General features: G+C 36.1%; 1 protein-coding gene across 1 annotated transcript in view; it reads right to left on the bottom strand.

Moving 5' to 3' along the window:
- The window catches only part of Oseg5 (intraflagellar transport protein Oseg5), a 60,168-nt gene that overhangs the window by 31,600 nt on the left and 6,370 nt on the right, over positions 1–22,198 (bottom strand). The window contains exons 4-10 of the mRNA XM_081770025.1: positions 20,074–20,184; positions 18,574–18,752; positions 12,519–12,608; positions 8,642–8,779; positions 6,828–6,952; positions 2,360–2,608; positions 652–815 (exon numbers count right to left, since the gene is read on the bottom strand). Of these exons, the coding sequence (XP_081626151.1) occupies positions 652–815; positions 2,360–2,608; positions 6,828–6,952; positions 8,642–8,779; positions 12,519–12,608; positions 18,574–18,752; positions 20,074–20,184 (1,056 nt within the window). The remainder of the gene's footprint in view (positions 1–651; positions 816–2,359; positions 2,609–6,827; positions 6,953–8,641; positions 8,780–12,518; positions 12,609–18,573; positions 18,753–20,073; positions 20,185–22,198) is intronic.

The raw sequence follows: 22,198 nt of genomic DNA, 5'->3' as shown, positions 1-22,198 counted from the left end.
CATCACTGATGAAATGCAGGGGCGGATCCAGAACCGATTTCTGGGGTGGTGGTGTGCGATATGTGGGTTGTTATACTGCTACTTTTAAGGGCTCCAAACTTTGGGATGGGTTTTATTTATATACATAAAATAAGAAAGTTTCCTCTTCTGGGGGGGGGGCAATCGCCCTACCCCCCTGGATCCGCCCCTGATGAAATGGTATGTGATCTATCCAAATATCCATGTTTAAGAAAGCTCCAGTACTTGCACATCAATGTTTAGAGGTAAGTGGACAGTGATCAAGTATTCCCAAATAACCTCCCTAAAAATGTTCGTGCAAGTACTGGATATTTGGACAGTTCACAAACTAGTTCCTCAGTGATGTCTTGGCCCTACTACCATCGGTCCTCTTGTAGTGGAATTACTCGAGCACTCTATGCACTTCCGCGCACACCATACGATCATTTACTTATTTCGATGTAAGGAATCAATTCCAAAAGCTTGTGACAATTTTTGTAACACCCGTATGTATTTTAAGCATATATATGCATAATATGCTTAAAATGAAAACTTTTACACATTTCTAGGATACATCAAAAACAACATCATGAAAGACATTACTCTTTAGTTTAAAGTAAATTTTCACAATGCTGAAAACCAAACAAAGATTACCTTTGTCATCCGTTTGATCTCGTACGGCAAGGGTGTCAGGGCTGATACTGATGCAGTCTTCATTCAGAGTCTCCGGATGCATTCCAGGCCATCGAGGAGAACTTAGCAACCGTCCCTCGTACGAATATAAACACAGACTAGATTTCTCCACGATCAGCAGATGCCTAAACAGAAAGAATATCTTAAAAGAAATGTGATATATACGTACTTATAAATTGAATTAAAGAATACAAGTCAGAAAGAATACAAACTTAATTATGATCTGTATTAATTTACAATTTCTGGATGAGCTACATACTATTTTTAACACAGGAGTACGTTCAATAAGTGACTACAAACTGGAGTACTCTGAAAATACACTCATCCGTCGATTTTACGGACCTCCCTTTCATAAATTTCTGAAGAAGTTGCCAAAATCTGAAGCAGGCGATTCAATTTTACAGTCCTGGTATTAAGCTAAAAATGCTGAATTTACCATATTATAATACACTAGCAGAATACCCGTCCTTCGAACGCAGAGAATACGTTTCATTTTGGACATAAAAGAGTGACTTTGGATTTAAACGGCATCGGAAGTGTCACTGTGCATCTCAGCGATCTCGAAAACTATGGATTCGACACTAATATCAGTCAGCTTCGATCATTTTTAGATATCTTCCCCGCCCACCACCTCCTCTAAGTTACACCGTCAAAGTGAAATGATAAAAACTATCCCAGGCTGAACCTCATCTATGTTGAAAATTTGATTGAGATCGGTCGGATGGTTCAAGAGATATGAAGACACAAACACAGTCTCTTTCATTTCTAAATATATAGATAAATTTATAGTGTACAGGTATTTTACACTCTTATACTGGATAGTATGCTTGTTTACAGTACGGTCCGTTCCGTAGCCCTGTTCACAAATCGAAATTATTTTCCCCATTGAAATCAAGTGTTTTAACATGATTAGTCCTCTCTAGCCAAAGAAACATTGTACCGTACGTACTTTTCACATTTTTAAGTGTTTTATTTCATTAAAAATATAGAATGAGAATAACATTATCTTATTTAACGACAAATTACTAATACTAAATTAAACAAAACACTCTGAGGGCTTAAAAAACACACAAATTGGGAAAAAAAAGAACAAATGAACTTTTTGATCACCAGGGTGTCTACTACAATTCCAAAATGAAATCTCGTTACTTTTTCGTGACCCTTTCTTTGCCAAACCATAATATTTTGTAACATACTCAAGAACTAATTTAGGTGCGAATTAGGCCGAATTTTGATGCATACGATAGAAGCGTGTTTGGTTGAGATTTGGTATCACCTAAAGGCGACCATAGATATTTTTGGTGATGAATATTGACGGTTTATAGAACAAAATTTTCCAATTTGTATTTGTATTTCTACAGGTAAAAAATCGTGACCCAAAAGCTAAATTTCATGACTTTTTCTTGACTTTCATGGTTGTTTTCTGATTTCGTGACTTTTTCATGACTTTCCTGACCGATAGACACCCTGATCACAATACTCTGAGAGAAAATGTGTACGGCAGAAAAGCAGTATTGGGCGTGTGGAAGTGTGCTACACGCAAGGATTGTATTTGCCGAAATACTGTTCGTAAAGTCGTGGGAAAAATTGTTCACAAAACTTGTTCGTAAACCGATTTATTTGCTTACCAAGAGATTGATCAACCGCCCTCCACTGTATTTTTATTTACCTTTCAGCCAAAAGCAACAAACACACGGAACCTTCCCGCAGATCAAAGATGATGGGAGTATTCCAATTCTTTGTGTTGTATACGTAACACTGAGTGGAAGTGACGACCACCAGATGGTTGAAGCCTAAGGCTACTTTGATTATTCGGTCACGGAACTCCAACTTCTCCCAGGATTCGTTCATCACATTCCTAACAGAAATCGTTTTACGTCCTGTCACTGTTACTTCGAAGTTCTTCCATTCCAACCGCCTGAAATAGAACAAGCATAATTAATGTAACACTGTTTTCAATCAATCCATTGCATGTACTTTTTATCCACTAAACGCAATCTTTCATCTCCCATGTACATGCACTAAGAAATCTAAACGAAGTACTGAAACGAAATGAATTTTATACTGTATATAGGTGAGAGTTGGAAGATTGTGGCAAAAATGGATAAACATACTAGTTGTTACCCATAAATAACAAATTGTAATAGATAAAATCTGTAAGTGCACTTACACTACGTAGAATTCCAAAAGAGGAGAATGCAGATATAGCGTAGCCCCCTAAAATAGGTACACTGAGCTATGACAATCACTACTACGTTAAAATATGTTGTATTTTTTTTGAAAAATCAAAGATTTTTACTCAAGTCGAAGCATTACGTACACACCTTACTGTTGAATATGTTCAAGCCTTAACGATCCTTCAAAATAAGTGCTCAATAGAATTTCCGAAATATTGGATATATTTTTCTTTAGGAACACAAAAACGTTACTACTAATTTTATCTGAACATCTATTACTGCCAGATCTTAGTAGTTTTTAATGTTAACCCAAACTCATTAACTGAAAAACTAGTTACAATATATCAAGTTGTCTAAAAGGTATTGAGTCATCAGAGGTCAAAATTGAGAACATACATTTATTGTGATTTAAAAATTACTATGAAACCCACATATGCCCCACTTTGTTCGATGACTCTCTGTCATTTTTACGGCAAACCCATAAACCTATCGCTACAGAATTTTCGTGGTTTCCGGTCAAAATGTTGTGATATCGGTTTTCACATGTCTCTTTGAAAACTAACACTGTTCAGGGAGTTCTGTAAAGTCCAAAACAAATAATAGTCTGACAGTACCATGTCCGGTCTATACGGTGGCGCAATGAAACCGCTCAGCCAAGTTCTCTCAAATCTTGATGGGTCGCTAAAGATATATTAGGTCTGGCGTTGTCAGCGTGTCATACGGTTCTCTTTCTGTTCACCAGTTTAGGCCGTTTGTCTTGAATTGTTAGGTGCATTTTCACTAATTACGACACTAAAGATCCGAGTCAATCGTTCTGCTCGGTGACAGGAGCTCGTAATGCACGATGCGCTTCCAATCCCACCAAACGCACAGTGTAACCTTCTTACGGATCAGTGTGTGGGCTTTGCCACAGACTGTGGAACTTTTCCTCGCTTCTACCACAATCATTTTCGAACATTAATGGAGTACATTATCCACTTTTCATCACTTCTGATTACCCACTACAAAAATGACTCGAGTTCATTACATTTTAGTAAAAATTTGCAAACAGAAATTCGATCGAGTCAATGTTTTTGAGTCAGATCATGCGGCATTCAAACATGAAGCTTTCTTTTGAAGCCATCTTTCTCCAAATGGTTTAGCATTGTTTAGGGATGAATGTTTAGGTCACTGCCGATGTTACGACTACTTACTTGCCGGTTTTGATCGACTTTTGTCAGAATATCAACTTTTGCTGTGATTGATTACCCAGTGCGGAAAGTATCTTGGATATGGACATTTCCACAATGAAAGCGACTTAAAACATTTGTTCCTTTTGATAATGTATCTTTCTCATAAATAGCAGACATTTCTTCACGGGCCTGCGCAATATCTGTGCCTTTATCGAAATACAATTCTTGAATATAGCGCACTTTTGCGGCAAATTCATTCATCTTCCCGGCCAATTCCTTACGTTTGATTCTAAGAATACCAAACGTTTTGCACATCAACTAGATTTAACTATCAGCTATCGAATGACGTTACGCATAACCTGCTGCGACTCACAAACTCTGAGATTTGGGCACTAATGCCATCTCGTGCGCAGAAGGCTAACTACTTTTTAGACTACCTGATATGATATTATACGAGAAAATGTCAACCAATTTCCTTACATTCCATTCTCTAACTAACTCTATGGCCTATGGAACCCGGAGATTCAATGCCGCGTTCACAAAAGCCCTCCACTGACTTCTATCTTAGCCAATTGGATCCAGTTTCTACTTTGTATTCCTATCTATGCGAGATCCATCTTAATATTGTCCTCCCATCTGCGACTAGGTCTTCCTAATGGTCGTTTTCCGATGGGTCTTCCAGTCAAGACTTTGAAGAAGTTTCTATTTTCTTCCATTCTAGCTACATGACCTGCCCACCTAAGCCTCCTAGACTTGATGACCCTAACAATGTTGGGTAAACCGTATAAATTATGTAGTTCCTAGTTATGAAGTTTCCGCCATTCCCGATTCCCGTTCCTCTTGGGTCCGAATATTCGTCTCAGGATCTTGTTCTCAAATACCTTCAGTCTATGTTCTTCCCTCAGAGTATACGACCATGCTTCGCAACCATACAGAACAACAAGCAAGATTATCGTTTTATATATTTTAAGCTTCGAATTCCTCGACAGAATTCGCAACAAGAGATTTTGAACTGAATAATAACATGAATTCCCTGCTTTTAGTCGACATTAATTTCTTCGTGAATATAATTTTTGTCTGTTAATATCATCTATAATTTGCTGTATTACGGTCCCGACGCACTTCCATATATTTAGTTTTCTCTGCATTTACTTCTAAATCCATGTCACTGCAAGCGTTTAATAAGATTTCTGCATTTCCTTCTATTGTTCTCCTGTCATCCCCTATGAAATTTATCATCAGCATATGCCATAACCTGATGGATACCGTTCAACTCTAGGCCCTGGTTGCTATCTTTGATTTTCCTTATAGCGTATTCCAGAACAAAGTTGAATAATAATGGTGACAACGCATCTCCTTGTTTCAGGCCATTTTCGACATGAAAGCTCGTGAACAAAAATTTTCCTTCCCGGACTTTACTTGAATCCATTTAAACATATCTTAATTAATCTAATTAGCTTTTTCGGTATTCCAAGTTCTGTAAGAATGTTGTATAATGTTTCTCTCCTAACCGAGTCGTACGCCTTCCTAAAATCAATAAATAGTTGATCTACCGGGGTATTGTATTCCCACTTCTTTTCGAGTATTTGTCGAATGGTAAATATTTAGTCGATAGTTGATCGATTTCGTATAAATCCACACTGCTAATCTCCAATAATTTAATCTGCGTAAGGGATCAATCTTGCTAATAGAATATTTGAAAGGATTTTATAGGATGTTGACAGAAGAGAAATGCCTCGATAATTATTACAGTCAGTTTTGTCGCCTTTTTTGTGAATTGGAACAATGATTGATTCTTTCCCATCTTCCTTGTTCCAGACATTCCATTCTCTATAGATACAAATTCAAAGAAAAACAAAACGAAGAAAAAGTTTCCAGTACTAAAACCGGAAATCGAACTATCCGGTAGTATATTAGTTAGCACACCGCAACAACCCTGAAAAATATCGATTCGACACTAATATCGGGAATTTCCGATCATTTTATATGTCTCACCTCATCTTCCCAATGGATTGCTAGGGGGGAGGGAGTCTTACCCTGAGCGGAAGCTGATTTTGGAACTAAAGGGCGCCAAAACTATCACGAATTAACTTAGGGATCCGGAAACTATAGATTCGACACTAATATCGGTCATTTTCAATTATTTTTGCATGTCACCATTCCAGATCCATCAGGACTACTAAGAGGGCTGTATTTGGATTTAAAAGGCATTAGAAGTGCTACTGTTAATCTCATCAACCCCGAAAACTACGGATTCGACCTTCATATGTCACCCCTCCTACTCCCTCTACGTTGCTAAGGTGTGTTACCCTCACTGGGAGAGTACTGAAACTGAACTTAAAGGGGATTCACCAATCAGCTCATGGACCTCTAACACTATGATTTCGACAGTAATTGGATCATTTTTATGTCTCCCCCTTCCCTCCTAGCTGTGATAGGGAGGTCTTCTCCCGACAGTACTCTTTTTCAGATTGTATGTAACATGTGCACCAAGTTTGGTTAGAATTCCTCCAGGAGTTTCAGAATTATGCTGGAACTCACATACACACATGCATCCATTTTTACACAATAATAATATAAAGATTATTATTATTATTTTTTCTGCTGCCAAAAATAGATACAAAACTTGAAAACTGCTTTGCAGATTTAAATTAGTTTAGCAAATTTCTACGTAAAAATCAACGTCCAAAAATTGCTGATATATGACTCAACACGGTTCAGTCAACAAGCATTACTTTTGCTTGAATCGACATCAGATTTAAAGAAAAAAAAATTATGTAAAACTTACTTCTCAATTATATGGGCGAATATTACGTGGCCACCGCCACAAGCTCCGGCTACCTGAGTTCCATCACTGGACCAAGAAATATTGAATATGCTCCCCGTGTTCGGTTTTTCCAAAGAGTAAGACCACTGCATAAAAATACAAACAAGAATAAATCAGAGAAAGGTTACACATTGAAAAGAAATAATAATAATGCATGTGATAACAGACGAAATGAGGAATGATCTTTTCATAAGATTTTATATCATGAATATTGGAAATTCTGAATCATAAACTGTAACTACAAAAGAATAAAGCACACAAGTTCTATGAAAAACAGTGTTGCTTCCAGGGCCGCAGTGGCTCAGTGGTAGAGCGTTCACCTCTGGTGCTTGGGCTCCCAGGTTCGATTCCAGTCCCCGCCAAGTGAACTTTGTGATGGACAAACACCATGTGCGTGGGTTTCCTCGGGGTTATCCCGTTTTTTCCCACTTTCTTCATTCCACCATTTCATTCATTTCTTATGATCACGTTTCCTTTAACCTAGCCGGCATAACCGTGGGACATAAAACTCATTCTTTTTCACAAATATCTTCAGGTTACTGACGTTGATTTGATGTTTAGCGTCCCTTTCAGCATCGAGACTATATGAGTTTCTCACCTGCGTATATGTGTAATTATTCATCCATTCTATCCCCACCAAACCACCCTTACCCTTACCCATGTCTTCATGCTTTCTTAGTCAAAGAAAATTAGAAGAGAAAATTATTCTTAACGAATTCTTAACAGAACAACAATTACAAGGAAATAAATAAATAAATACAGAGAGAAAAGAAAAAAGAAAAGAAAAGAAATAAATAAATAAAGAATGAATGAATGAATGAAAGAATGAGAGTGAATGAAACAATTAAAGAAAGGAAAAGAATGAAAGAAAGAAAAGATGAAAGAAAGAAAGAATGAATGAATAAATGAAAGAAAGAATGAAAGAATGAATGAAAAGAAAGAATCGAATAATGAAAAAAGAATGAAATAATGAAAGAAAGAAAGAATGAAAGAAATAATGAATGAAAGAATGAATGAAAAAGGAACGAATGAAAGAATGAATGAAAGAAAGAAAGAAAAAAAAGAGAGAGAGAGAGAACAAAGATGCGTGCCTTCTGAGCTTATTTATAAGCCTTCTGAGCTCTTTAAGTGGCCTAACACTGACAAGTTCTTGTCTCACTCCTTGATTTGATGATAATTTAGCTACTGAATTCATTAAAAGCACATCATTAACAAATATCATTTTTTACCGGACATTTCTTCTTTCTTAAGAGTAAAATAAGCGTCCGGGCGGATTTTCTTCCACAATGAAATCGTTCGTGTTTTCTAACAATTCCCGAAAAAAATGGAAAGCTGAAACAAATAGTTCCATCTCAATCCTTGCAGGAATTTGTATTTATTGACCACAAAGGAAGTATGTAATAGTCGGCTGTAGCTCAGAAGGCGTCTGGTAATACTGGGCAAGAAAAACACAACTATAATTTGGTCAGCAATAACATCAGTGAATGCATAACGAATATTGATCTTTGTTGTTTAAAATGTTTTTAAAGACGTGTAAAGCAGTAGAGAAAATGCCATTTAAAAGATAAAAGGGTATTTACACTTGATCACATTTTGTAAATAAATGTTTTTCTCAACTATCTTCCTTTTTTATTTCATGAAATTCGGTAAAACTGCAAAATACAGTAATTAAAATCATTAAAATATACAATTACAATCTACCTATTTACTTAATAGCAAACAAACGTAAGGAATATTCATGCATTTGAATATACAGGAAATAATGTTCAGCATACCCCTGTTTTATCACACAAGCGGAGAGTGTTAAAGGATCCCACAGCAAATAGATCCCCTCCAGGTGACCAAGCCAGCGCAGTGATTGGATACTCGTGAGCCACACTCATATACATCTGTCGACCAAACGTGTCCCAGACCTTAAAACAAAAAAATAAATAAAAGTAAAATCATATACTATATTATGGATCATGGCTTCAAGTTTGTGGATCTGCAAAAGCTCTATTTGAATATTAATATTTAAGTAAGTATAGATTCAAAGAAAGAAAGAAAATCTTTTGAATTAAATAATTAAGTACAAAACTTAAACAAATAGAAGAAATGCAGACAAATATAAAAGATTAACAGTACTACAGAACGTAAGCGGAACTGGACAACACACGCGATGAGAATAATGAAATTAACGCAACTCATGTGAAACAGAAGTAAGTAAAGATAGTAATAGTTCGAGTTATTAAAAGAACAGAAATATGGATGATAAAGTAATGGTTTGAGCTGTGAAGTAGGTGAAATCGAGAGAATCCAGAGGGATCCTACGCTACGTTTTGAAAATGCGGGTATTTTGTGGAAATTTAGTTTATTTAATGCACGTATTCCACACTCACGATGGAGGATAGAAACTAAGGTTACAACGCTGATATTTCTGAAGTTTTCGTCTGTTATAGAGGAATGAGGAGTGTACAGTAATTTTAATACATGGAGTTGGCAACTGTGCAGAATTCCAGCCACCCGCCACCTACGGAACTAGTTGTAGGTAAACACAAATGGCGACTCGTTTGGAAAACTAGTCTTGTGATGAAGTCCGCTCAGTTATTCGATTTCTGTGGGCGAAACATGTAACCACGGCTGAAATTCACCGGTTGGTGCAAGCAGTCGAGTGTTCCATTCCCGGTGAGGGTACTCGGTCGAAAAAGTGTAAAACCTTTTGTAGACCAGCAATCCTGAATGAGGTTTTCCTCATTCACACCAGGCAAATGCCGGGATGGTACTTAACATACCAGTCCCAGGCCGCTTCCTTCAATTTCCTCGGATAGTGTAATCGCCAAGGGACGTCATCCCTCATCCGTGACGGGGTAATATGGCCATACAGAGGTTGTTCAGTCTACATTTGGCCCATTTCGACTTACCTAAAAATTTAGAAGAATAAATGACGCCAGGTCCGTAAGTGCTCGGTGTGTTTCCCTTGGTTCCTAACAATAGCCCGACAGCGTAATTTCCACTGTAATAGGCTTCTCTGAAGAACTGGGAGGGGAATCTTGTCCCGTTCTCTTTGCACAGCTTTCCAAAGTCCTTCCACAGTTATCACACGCCATTTTCCGAAAGCCCGCTTCAGCAATCCAAATCCATAATAGTCCATAGGACTTGTATTTGGAGATTTAACAGGTACCTCATTGAAAGGTATCACCTGTATACCACTTGCCTCCTCCATCTCCCTGTAGAATGCGAGCGACGATCGTGAGGTATGTGATGAGCACTTGTCCATGTGAATGCGCACCAGATTGGCGTCATTTCCGTACATTGTTGGAATCTCATGCTCGTAGATCGGCCGCATGATTTGCTCCTGAAAATACTGCGAATTTATTTTGCAGTTCTTCGCCACCCTACGAATCTTCAGTTTACCTCGGTAACAGTAGCCAGTAATGACCATGAACCCTTTTGGGAAGGATTCTTTATAGACATGGACCCACCTTCTGAAGTTCTTGGCACCTTTCTCTCGGTACATGATGGCTCTCGGTTTGCCGCAGTCAGATGCTTCATCGAGCGTTACGACGTACATCCACCTTTGTGTGGCCAGATGCCGTTCGTGCAGCTTCCGGGCGTTACACTTTCGTTCCTTTTGGTGGGCATCCGTGAGAAGACGAAAGCGAGCTTTCATGACTTTTTCCAGCTTGAGCTGATGGTGTAACGTCCGGCTCACAGTCCCCAAAGACACATCAAGACGATTAGCTATACACCTTTGTGTTGGCAGATTTTCTTGTATTGCCATTTTGCGAAATTTTCCTCTGCATGGTGGAGGTGGCCTTGGTGCTTTCCCGCTTCCTAGGCAACTTCGTTGGTGATCCAAATGGTGGAGCTTTTTAATAACATTTTTTATTCCACTTAAACTGATGTTGCAACAATTCTTCTTGCACTTTTTTAATGGCAGAAACACTAAAGTGGGCGTCATAAAGAGCCGCAACGTAGCCTTCCCAAAACCGGCTTAGTTTGGGCGGTATTTTGGTCACAGAGCGGAAACCCACACACTTGGAAACAAATTTAACACAACACTCATAACAATAGTCCTGTTTTGTGCGTTATGGTCGTCCGCGCGGAAAAACAACTCCGTTCCCAGGAAGCCACTGCAGGACGCTACGAGCCAGGTCGGGTGACTCCATTCTGCCCGGGAGGGGGAAGGAACGAAATCGGCCAAACGTAGACTGAACAACCTCTGTAGATGTCGAAAGTCCAGAAATCTAATTCCTAACTCTAATCTTTAATTTTAAGGTTCTACGGTTATGCCCTGTACGCTAAATGCGACAGATGATTAATGAGACATTATGAGAGATTTAGTGGAATGAGAATGTGAGGAGATGAGAAAATCCACGGATGCGATGATACCCAACAAAAATTTGGTCTGGGATCGAACCAAGTACTCCTACACTGGAGGTATGCGCTCTACAACTGAGTCACCATGCCCTCCAGACCTCTATTAGGGTTTGCATTCGTGGTAAGTATCCAGTCGGAAAGTGAACTCGGGACAACGTACATTACCCATTCGTTTACGAAAGGGCATATGGTATAAAAGAAACAATTTTGCGAAGAGGAAGCTACGAATAGAAATATGTAATGATGAGTAAGATGAGAGCAAAATTTCTGCATTAGAAAAAGGCAAGACGTCCACTGAGCTTGAACCTTGAAGTACTCACCAGTGCCTGTAGCAGATAAGAAACATCGATAGGAACTGCACGAAATTGAAAATGAAATGAAATGAAATGAAATATTTTAGTTTAACGTTCCACGATAGTGCCCTTAAGGGCCTTCACTACAGCGAAATTAAATTACCGCTAATTTTAGAGTTTTTCTGTAATATCTTCAAAACAAATAAAAATATTCGAGAAGCAGAAACGTAGTGAACTAGACAATACCATTTTGCATGTGATACCGTTATCACAACTCATCTATCTGGTTTCGATTTGCAACTGTAGATAGATTTAGCATTTTTTGCGGTTTCTGTAAATAGCGGCATACCAAAAGCAGATAGGTGAATTGTGGTAATGGTATCACATGCAAAATCGTATTGTCTAGTTCACTACGTTTCTGCTTTTCGAATATTTTTATTTGTTTTGGAGATATTATAGAAAAACTCTAAAATTAGCGGTAGTTTAATTTCGCTGTAGTGAAGACGATGATTAAGGCAAGTGAATGATGATGGAAAATTTGGTGGAATGAGAATGTGGGAGGGAAAGGGAGTACCCGAGAAAACCCACGGACATGGTGTTATTCACCACAAACTTACTTGACCGGGGATCGACCTAGGAATCCACGCACCAGAGGTAAGCGCTCTACCACTGAGCCACTAAGCCCCGAGAAACTGGATGAATTGATTTGATTGTAAACGGCGATGAATTTCACGAGGATTAACTTTTTCTGCTCTTAGAAACTCGATCATTGCGCGCTATTTTAGCTCTATTAACATAGGAACCACATTTGATCCGCGTTAAATGCAAGTCACACAGAAACAATTAACAAAATTTCACAAACCTTGGCATGTTTATAGCGGGAGAATGACGTTACCAGATAACAGGCACGTGCAGGTATTTTCTTCTCGCATTACATGACATTGTATATTTTTTTTTCCAACTGACCCATCTACATGTAAAATACACCTTGTAAACATACCTTGTAGCGGCAATCTTCTCCTCCAGAAACAATTAAGTTATTACTAGGGTTCCACGCAACTTTCAGTATTAACCCGTCATGAGCCTTCCACTGTAAAATGTAAACATATAAAAATAAACAAACGAATAAAACCAAGAAAAGTTAATACATTTGTTTACAAAGTGCAATAATATTTAATTTGACACCAGTAAAATGTAGTTACCTCGAAATTTCAATACAAATCTCTTTCATTATATGGATAAATACAGCAAAATATTTTACTGTTGCCACTTGACTAACATGCCATCATTTTTCATCAACCAGTAATTTCCCGTGAGTCATATATTCTCTATTACTCTAAATGTTGGCGACTTGTCTGTCTTGGAATTTGGCCGCATTAAAACGACTTTATTATTTTTATATTGTAGTATAGCAAAATTACTGTAATTTGTGAATATTTAAATTTTGTATTTTGTTGATCCATGTAAATAATTTAAGACTGGTTTGAGTAGAAAACACTAACTGTCTGAATTGAATGGGAGTCGGTTCAAAATCTAATTTGGATTATTACGACAAGCTCAAAGCTTAGTTTATTCTAACCAGGGTTGGCAAAAAACATGGTTTTTACTGAAAAAAACAAAAAACCAGGGTTTTTTGGTTTAAATAATTTGCTCTATGTGTTTATATCACATATGGACAAAAATAAGTTTGTTTCGTCTTGGTGTTATTATGCAACAACCGGGTTATGTTGGAAGGGGTCACATGACGCTTAAAGTGGAATCCAACCGCTTCTCGGCTTACATCGAGGGAAATTTTTCTTCATTTGGACTCGAAACCGGGACTAATTGGCCACAACTGCGATACGTCTGCCGACTCACTCACGAAGGACTCCTGATAAAAAATACGTTGTACTGATCTTTACATACTTGTTAATATAATTGTCAAAAGTCATTTCAGAAGGACAAAAAGATAAATAGTGTAACAAGTGAAACCACTATGCAGATTTACATATGGACAATTTCAAAATACTACAGAGTACAGAAGAACTAATTTAGTCCAAGTTAGTTCACTACGACTTTTATTAGTCCAACTTAAAGAAATACAACCACTTAATTGGCGTATCAGTACGAAAAGTGAATAAAAATACGAATTATTTGAGTCCACTTTGACCCATTTATACATAAACAGATATCAAAAATACTTCTGATTTCAATAAATGCCTCTCGTGTGGTTTGTATGACCCCCCCCCCCCCCCCAAAGTACGGCATTTCGATGTATTTTATCAATAGTAAACATTATTAAAACGAAACAATATTTAGAATTTTTCTTTGATTGCAACAGCATAATAATAATAATAAACTATAAAAAAATCACATAAGAAACATTCATAAACTTATACAAAAAACAAAAGTTGCTATTGTGTACTGAATGGAGAATTTAGGTCTGAATACAGTATAATACGAATAATATACGGGAGTGAAACGTGATAACCCACAAATGTGTGTCCATCAAGATTTTACGAACACACTTTTACGAACTTTTTTTTTTTAACCAGCTGGTTTAAACCAGGGTTTAAACTACCTTGATTTAAACCAGCCAACCCTGATTCTAACAGACAGATATGTGAAATTTCCAGCCAAGGAAATATGAAAGGCATACGAGTTGCATTCCGATGTTTATATAAAAAGGAATCTCTAGATTCAATCAACCACACTTGCTGTTCAGTCCTCGACACTTACTATTCCTCTATACTTACGCGAGTCGTGAAGAGGCACAATCTTCGAGGTTGACTTCAAGCTACCAGAAAAACACGATGTAAGTGCCTTTTTCATATTACCTTTTCTGACTGTTTCAGATTTCTTGCCTTATATCTCAATTCAAGCATAGCTCTCCACTTATAGTGAGAACAGGTAACTGAATCCAAATTCGTTTATCACTGAATTATCACTTTTATGTTATTTTCATTTCAGTTTCTCGCAATATTCTGTAAAGAGCCAGTCTGAGATTTAGGTAGATCGAGAACCGACAATCAGAAGTTCTATCTGAGTTGACATAAATATTTAGTATTCACAGAATGACAATATGTCGCATTTGGCACGAATAACATTATTATGTATCAATCAGCTTTCCGCTGCATAGGAAATCCACTTTCTAATTATATGCGATAAGTCTTCTTACTTAAGTATGTGTGACTCGTGATCATTTCACATTCTTCGATGACCTTCCCAGAGAATCATTTACTACTGTGTTTCAGAGTGTAAAGGCAAGTAGCAAAGGAAAAAAGCCTTGTCAATTGGAAATCGCTTGTCTAAAAACATAGGAGGCAACACAACAGGTGTCTTTTATTTTTGATATGTCAATTGTAAGTGTACAAACTAGTCGGATTATAAAATTCATAAGACTGAAAAATGTTCGAGTGGGCCTGAAATTGAACCCGAGTGTATAGCTTACTATCACTGCGATAACCACTAACTAGAAATTTCAGTCCACTTTCTGATCAATCAACGCTTTCACCCCTGAGATCTGTGTTCAGTCATTTTTCACTCTTTAAATTTAATTAAATTCGTACCTATAGAGAATATTTGTAAGAAGAAATCGACTGTTTTTCTTCTTTTACCACGTAATCGGAAGAGTTTTCCATTCACCAGTGAAGCAATTATATCCACCAAATAGCAGCACAGGAATAGATATGGATTTATTGAGCTTTAGACATCATGTGTTTCCTTCACGTGATTAAATTATTTTTCTATTATTAATTTATTGCGGTATTTGCGGCACATTATTAACAAATTCGAATGGATGTATGTTGAAATTGTACGTCTATATGTGTGGTCCTAACCATAGGAGACAAAGAAATATAAAGAATGTACTGCAGCGTTTTGGAAAAACAAACTGAAATGATATTTCTAGTTTTAGACTAAAGGAGACGATTAATTAATGAATTGATGGAATGGGAATGTGGGAGGAAACGTAAGAACTACAAGAAAACCCACGGACATATGCTGTCCACAAGTAACGTGGTCTGGAATCGAACCAGTGACCCTTTGCATAAGATGTGGCAACTCTACCTCCTGGAACTAATTAGAGTATTTAATGCATATCACTAAAATAAAAATTAAAAAAAAAAAAAGAAACTATTTGTCCCTACGAAAGGCAGTGCAAATATTTTCGCAGTATATGTTAATATGTTCACAACAAGAAATGCAAGAGTCTTGATTTCCCTTTCCCATTACATATAAAATGACTCTATGTTCATTTTGAATAATAATGGGAAGAAGTAGCGAGAAAAGAAAAGAGAAAGAAATTCACAAGTCTTCAATTGCTCGTTATGTTAACGCTTCCCAGACACTTTTCTATTCTTCAATCTTTCTTTCTTGGTTCCCTTCTTTTCTCTATTCTCCATAAGGTAAAGCATTTAGCACTAGGGCGTATACTGTGTCGTTTTAGTCTAGGTTGTTTTCAGTATTTTTGATATATATAAATAGTTGGAACAAAGAAATTTTAAGATATTGGAGAGTGAATTTATTATTATTATTATTTAAGATTTATTTTTTCTATCAATTTCTTCACTAATTCATATATTTATTTCTATATTTATTATCCTTTCTTCTGCACAACTACCTTCAGCGTAGTTTCTGCATTTTAACAGAACTTATTTCTATTCTGCTATTTATCTTTTCCTTCTACTATTCTTACTTCTTCACCTCCCCATAACGAAATAACTATCCAAATTACTAACCAGAAATCAGTGAAAACGATACAAATACAAACAAAATAAAATTTCGTCTCTTAAGTGCTCTCGCTTCAATAGATGATAAGGACAGAAAGAGGAGGAAAGAAATATTACAAAGCAATCATGAGTGACGTTAGATTTGGTTTCATAATGGCTTCCAAGTGTCGACGGAAGTGGTACTAAGGAAAGCTTGGAAGAGTACAGTCGAGACAGAGATAACACAAAAAGTAGCTTAGTGGGTATTAAAGTGATAAAAGTAATTTTGTTTCCTTGTGACCGCTTCCGATTTTTTTTTCCAACCAAAAAATCCGTTCCAGATATTTTTTTAAAATTAACCGTTACAGGACTTCGTAAATTTCTACATTTATTGGTTTCAAACACAAAGATCGCAGTGCTGTAAGAAACAAGTGTTACTTCCTACCATCATTTTTACCTCTACTCACCTGTTTCGAAAGAAATGCGAAGCATAATAATAAATTCTAGCCATTACTAGTGCATTTTTAAAAACGTACGTTGCTCGAAGAACTACGTTTTTGCAAGATATTCTCCCTGGCAATTTCATTTGATTTGATTTTCAACTTAGCGTCCCTTTCAGCAGAGAGGCTATATGAGACGTGGACCTACACCTCAACGTGGGATCCGAACCACATGTACTCCCGCCGGGAATTTAATCCGGTTTTTCCACGCCAAAGACGCGTAAGCTAACCGCGTAGCCACGAAGAAGATCTCTTTAACAGAAATAAAGGTTATGAGTTCATAAGGAACTTTCCCTAGGTGTCCTTATTTATGAAAAGAGCAGTCCTTTCGTTACCAATATCTAAGACTTAAAGTCCATAAATGTTGATATTTATCTGTATTCCCAAAACACGAAAACTTCCCACATCACTTTAGTCTTGAATGACATTTATTAGTCTTTCAGCACCACTCGTAACAGCTGAACCTTTATAACCGCCGTTGTATACTTATTCCAACTTCGACCAATTATTCTCCTCTGCACAAACAAGTTAAAATCATTCCACACTACTTCTTTTAGGAAAGCATATTAATAACTGTGAAACCTCACCAGAAAAAAAATGAAACAGTTACCTTGCTGTAAATGACTTCTTCGACAAATTACAAACATGTGGCCACACGAATTTTCCATTTTGGGACACAAATAAATAGTCTGTTGAAGTTTATTGATTTTCCGTCTAAATACTGCTAATAGCAGAACTGTTACATGTCTTAGAATGTTTAGTAACTTAAGGCAATTAGTTACTTATAGAACAATTAATATTTGCAGTTGAGATTTACGTGAATTAAGTAGTGAATTAACTCTTTTCTTGAAATTTGAAGCTTATTGTTATATTATCTACAAAATGATACTGTCATCAATTATTGAATGAACATATTAAATTCATGAGCAATGATAAATGATAGAAGTTACATTTTATAAATTTTCAATTAAGGAAATTTAGATTATAACGGTAGTACAGAAGTATTTAAATTTTTCATCACCTAAAGATAAATATGGTAAAGGACAAACTAAATGATTTTAAACCTAATGTGAAATAAAGTATAAATGAATCTTAACTGAATGTGTCAGGCTGTCTGCAGGAGACCTCTACCTCTATGAACTTTTTGTCCTTGAATTTTCTCAAAAAAGCAAAGAGATTCAAACTTACAGGAAATAGGTAATAATGCATGCCACGACGACTAGTAACTATCTCCTCACCTCCAACCCGTCCTTCTTCAAGTGTGATTTCTGGCGATACGTCCAACAGAGTTGAATGTTGAATTCCAAATTTCCCTGTTGTTTATTTGTATGTTAAACAATATATACTCTTGTTTTCAATTTCACTCATGTCTCTTCCTGCTTTCAATTTCTATATTTACTACTTTCATTCTTGTTTGTATTTAGGAAATAAGTTGGTTAGTTTCTCTTGAAAATTAGCTGATACTTACAATAATAAAAATATAAAACTGTACACGCATAATTAATTATGCAACACAGGACTATTCTTTTCATAAGCAAGGACACCTACGGAAAAGTCCTTCATGAACTCATAATCGTTATTTCTACCACAAAGAATATCTTGCAGAAATGTAGTTTCTGGGCGAACATAGCTTTTTAAAAAACAGCGCACTGATAGTACTAAGAACTTATCGACTGCTTCTCACTCGGATGCTTCAGGTAAGTGTCAAACTGTATCGTTATTAATATACATCCTATTATTTAATCAGTAACTGTGAAGCATGTAAGCCAACCACACTGAAAAAATAAACGTGGAATAAATTTATTTTCAGTTTGTATTGAATACAATATTGTTATACATTGTTTTGTATATCTGAAAATTTCCTTACCTGAATTGGTTTACTGTTTGGCGCCAGAGGCTTAATGACTAGTACTTTCCCCAAAGTATGAAGAACTTGGTTTGAATCCGGACTCCACACTGCGCTGTAGACTGGTGTGTCTGACTGCACTATAGTCGAACGGAGCATTCCACTTCGAGACCATATTTTCACCTGACCATCCTCTCCAGCTGTTGCAATAAATCGACTACTAAATTAGTCAGTCTAGTCACGTTATATCATACATAGACATTATTATACATCAATTACTTGTAAAATCCTGGACTTATTGCAGAATACCATCTCAGATGTTAAAGAACGCGTAATAACAGGTATTTTTGAACATAAAAGTATTAGAATGAAGGAAAGCTGACCAAACGTTCAAAACAGAAATAATCTTCCATGTAAACGCTCAGAAATAATTTTACATGTAATTGCTCCTTAATCACAAATGTTGTTACAAAAATAACACGACATTATTAATTGTGGGTTGTTTTTGTTTTTCAAATAATTAATGTCATCGTTCCACAATTTATTTCAGTCTTGCATTCTGTATAAGTATTTTGGTTTGTAGTTCTTACCTAGAACAATTAAGAGGTGTTCCTTTCTATTTAGAATGTTCATTTACACAAAAGACAGATGCATTTGTAATACATTTGACATTTAAATGTATTCCTTTCTATTTACGACCTTTATTCGTGTACAGTAATAATAACAACTTGCTAATTTCGTTACTTATTTTATTAAAGTTTCGCGTTCCTTATCACTACTAAGGTTATATAAGATGTGAACCTACAGGGAATTCGAACCACAGTATACCGTTCTATGCTCTCCCACAGGGAATCTAATACAGAACTTCGTGCACCAAAGGTGCACACATAAGCCACTAGACAAACGAAGAGGACTTCGTCGACGTTTGTGTAAATAGCAAGAAAAAGTTGTCTCTTAACAACGTTTTAAGTTATATTGTCTTAAAATGAGCACAACAAGATTTTGCTCTATTAAAGTTTAAAGTGTGTTTCCACGTATTACAATAGCATAAATGAAGGACCAATAAGTATTAAACAGTAATATTTTCTATTGCACAAGCTTTGCTTTCAGTTTACTTAATTCTGATTTAAATTACTCGCCGAGGAAAACAAAGCATTTATTGTAAAAATTATTATTTACATTTTTACGTTAAAAGTTTTGTTTCGCTCAGGAAGTTCTGTTGGCACGTGTATCCCAGTGGATTCATGCTAAAAACTTTTGAAGACGTTATAGTAATCTTCTATAAACACAGTTGAGACTTTATGTGTGTATTTCCAACGACTTCCTGCTGGATTACGTACATTAATTTTTAAACTCTAATGTTAAAAATTACAAACAATTACATACTTATTTATTATGTTTTCAAGAATAAATTCGAGAACCTTCCAGAATCATTTAACAATTTGCTGGGTATTCCAGGACTTTCAGTCAGCAGTTGTATACGTTCAATTCGAGAATTATGAATGAATAGGATTAACCAACCTGTAAGAAGACCAGCTCCATCGTAGCTCCACTTTCCAGTTAGCACTGCTCCTTTATGAGCTTCAACACTTTTTTCTATTCTACCATTTTTGTTAATCAGATGGAATCGGCCTGGAGAGAAAATAGTTATTGTTATTTTTTTAATTATTATTTTTACAAAATACAGAAAGAATTAATCTAATAAAAAGAGAGTTTTGTTTCATATTCTGAATCTATGGTAGACTTCCGAACCAAGCGAACTGAATACTAAAAATTGAGAGTAATACATCTGTAATTTCCGGTTGAAAAAAATGAAATCCAATATGTAGTTCTAACGTCCCACGATTACGCACCGAAACTAAGGGAGACGGTGATGATGAGAAATGAACGAAATGGTGGAATGAAGAAAGTGGGAGAAAACGGGAAAACTCCGAGAATTAGTCTCTTACAATTAGTACTGTATAAATCAATACTGAAACCGGAAGTTACAGCAGTTTTTAACACTTCCGGTTTCAACAGAAAAATATGAGCTGTGATTAAATCTATTCTTTGGGATTTTGAATGCATAGAAAAAAAACTTTTGTTACTTCCTATTAGTGTGTTCACTCTAATAGGAATATTCCACGCGGTATTACGTTTCTATCACATCCGGTTGTAACTGGGGAAAAACAATCGGTGATGGAAGCTATTCTTCCGGTACTGAATCATTATTTTAAAAATGCTCCTCAATATCTCTTACCGCTTTTCACTATGGCGATCAGTATTAAAACCGGAAAGCATCAATTTTCAAGACTTCCGGTTTGAATAAAGGCTGACATAAAACTCATTCCTGGGAGCGCTTAATTCATACCAAAAACACATTTCTCGCTATCTCTTAACTGTCTTTTACTCTATAGATATAAATATTGAAAGAAGAAGTAGTATAAATTTCTACTACTCTCGATTTTAGCAGGGAGATATGGTTGGAGATGGAATTTATTCTTGGGACGCTGAATCGATTGTAAAGAACCACTTTTCAGTCTCCGTTACCGTTTTTGTTCTGACACCTGTTAACAGACAGACAGACGGAGAGCAGACGTATATAGCTGCCTGTAAGATTTCCCATATTCATGCACAGTATCGTTTGGAAATCTAAAATTACATAGCTTAGGTATTCCTCTAGGTGGGCTACAATGGAAGGTTTACGTTTAGTTAAAATCTTTTTAGCAGCCAAAGATAATTTGCATGACGAAAAGAAGATGAAAGAGATGTCAAATATAATACTTTTAGTTTTCGGAATTGGTCTAAAAATATGAAAGATAAAAGTCCACATAACTTAAAACAAACAAACAAACAAAAAATACCTTATTTAACAGACAGACAAATACATTATGCTATACATTAAAAAACTACAGAAGTCGCGTAAACTATGAAAACTTGGCAATTTAGATAAAAACTGTATTTTATGAAATTATTGAAGCACATAGCAAAATGTTCGCTTTCAAGAATTAAATTATTGATTACGTAAAGTAAGAGAATAAAGACCTTTCCAAAATACATAAACATCAAAAATTACGATTTTAAAAATATAACTTACTGCAAACTGTATATACGTTCTTGTTATTTGCATGTGTGTGTGTGCGTGTGTGTTGCTTCTTATCCTATTCATAAAACAAATCACTCTACTTTTCGCTAATTAAACTATCAGTGTTGTCAAAACTAGATAAGAAAAACTTAATTGTGAAAAACAAAGATGGGAATTAACTCCACATGTAATAGCTATATACACTAGTAGGTTAACACTTGTAAACATAAACATCTTAAGAGTTCGTGTTTGCAGGCGTTAGTACCTGGGTGCCTTCTCAATTATTCACTTCGTGTCTCCCTCGAGAAAATAAAAAAAAAAAAAAATCTTTGTAGCGTTAAAAATGTGATGTTTGTTGGTAATAATAACACCGAGTATTTATTCTGCTTGGAGGATTCTCTTTCTTTTTGTTTCTATGTACGTACTGCATTTTCCTAACGGTGACACACACATACTCCTTTAATACACGCATACTATTTCTAAAATTCTCTCCAAATGCTGAGTTCTAATAAAGGACTAGGAAATTAATTTACATACAACCATCTATTTAAAAAACACTCTTGTTGTTAAAATTAACTAAGG

The sequence above is a fragment of the Thermobia domestica genome, chromosome 8, assembly GCF_964235325.1.
Source record: "Thermobia domestica chromosome 8, izTheDome1.hap1.1, whole genome shotgun sequence".
NCBI classification, from domain to species: domain Eukaryota; kingdom Metazoa; phylum Arthropoda; class Insecta; order Zygentoma; family Lepismatidae; genus Thermobia; species Thermobia domestica.
Note: the sequence above shows the minus strand (reverse complement) of the source record. Positions and strands in the feature narration are given on the sequence as shown.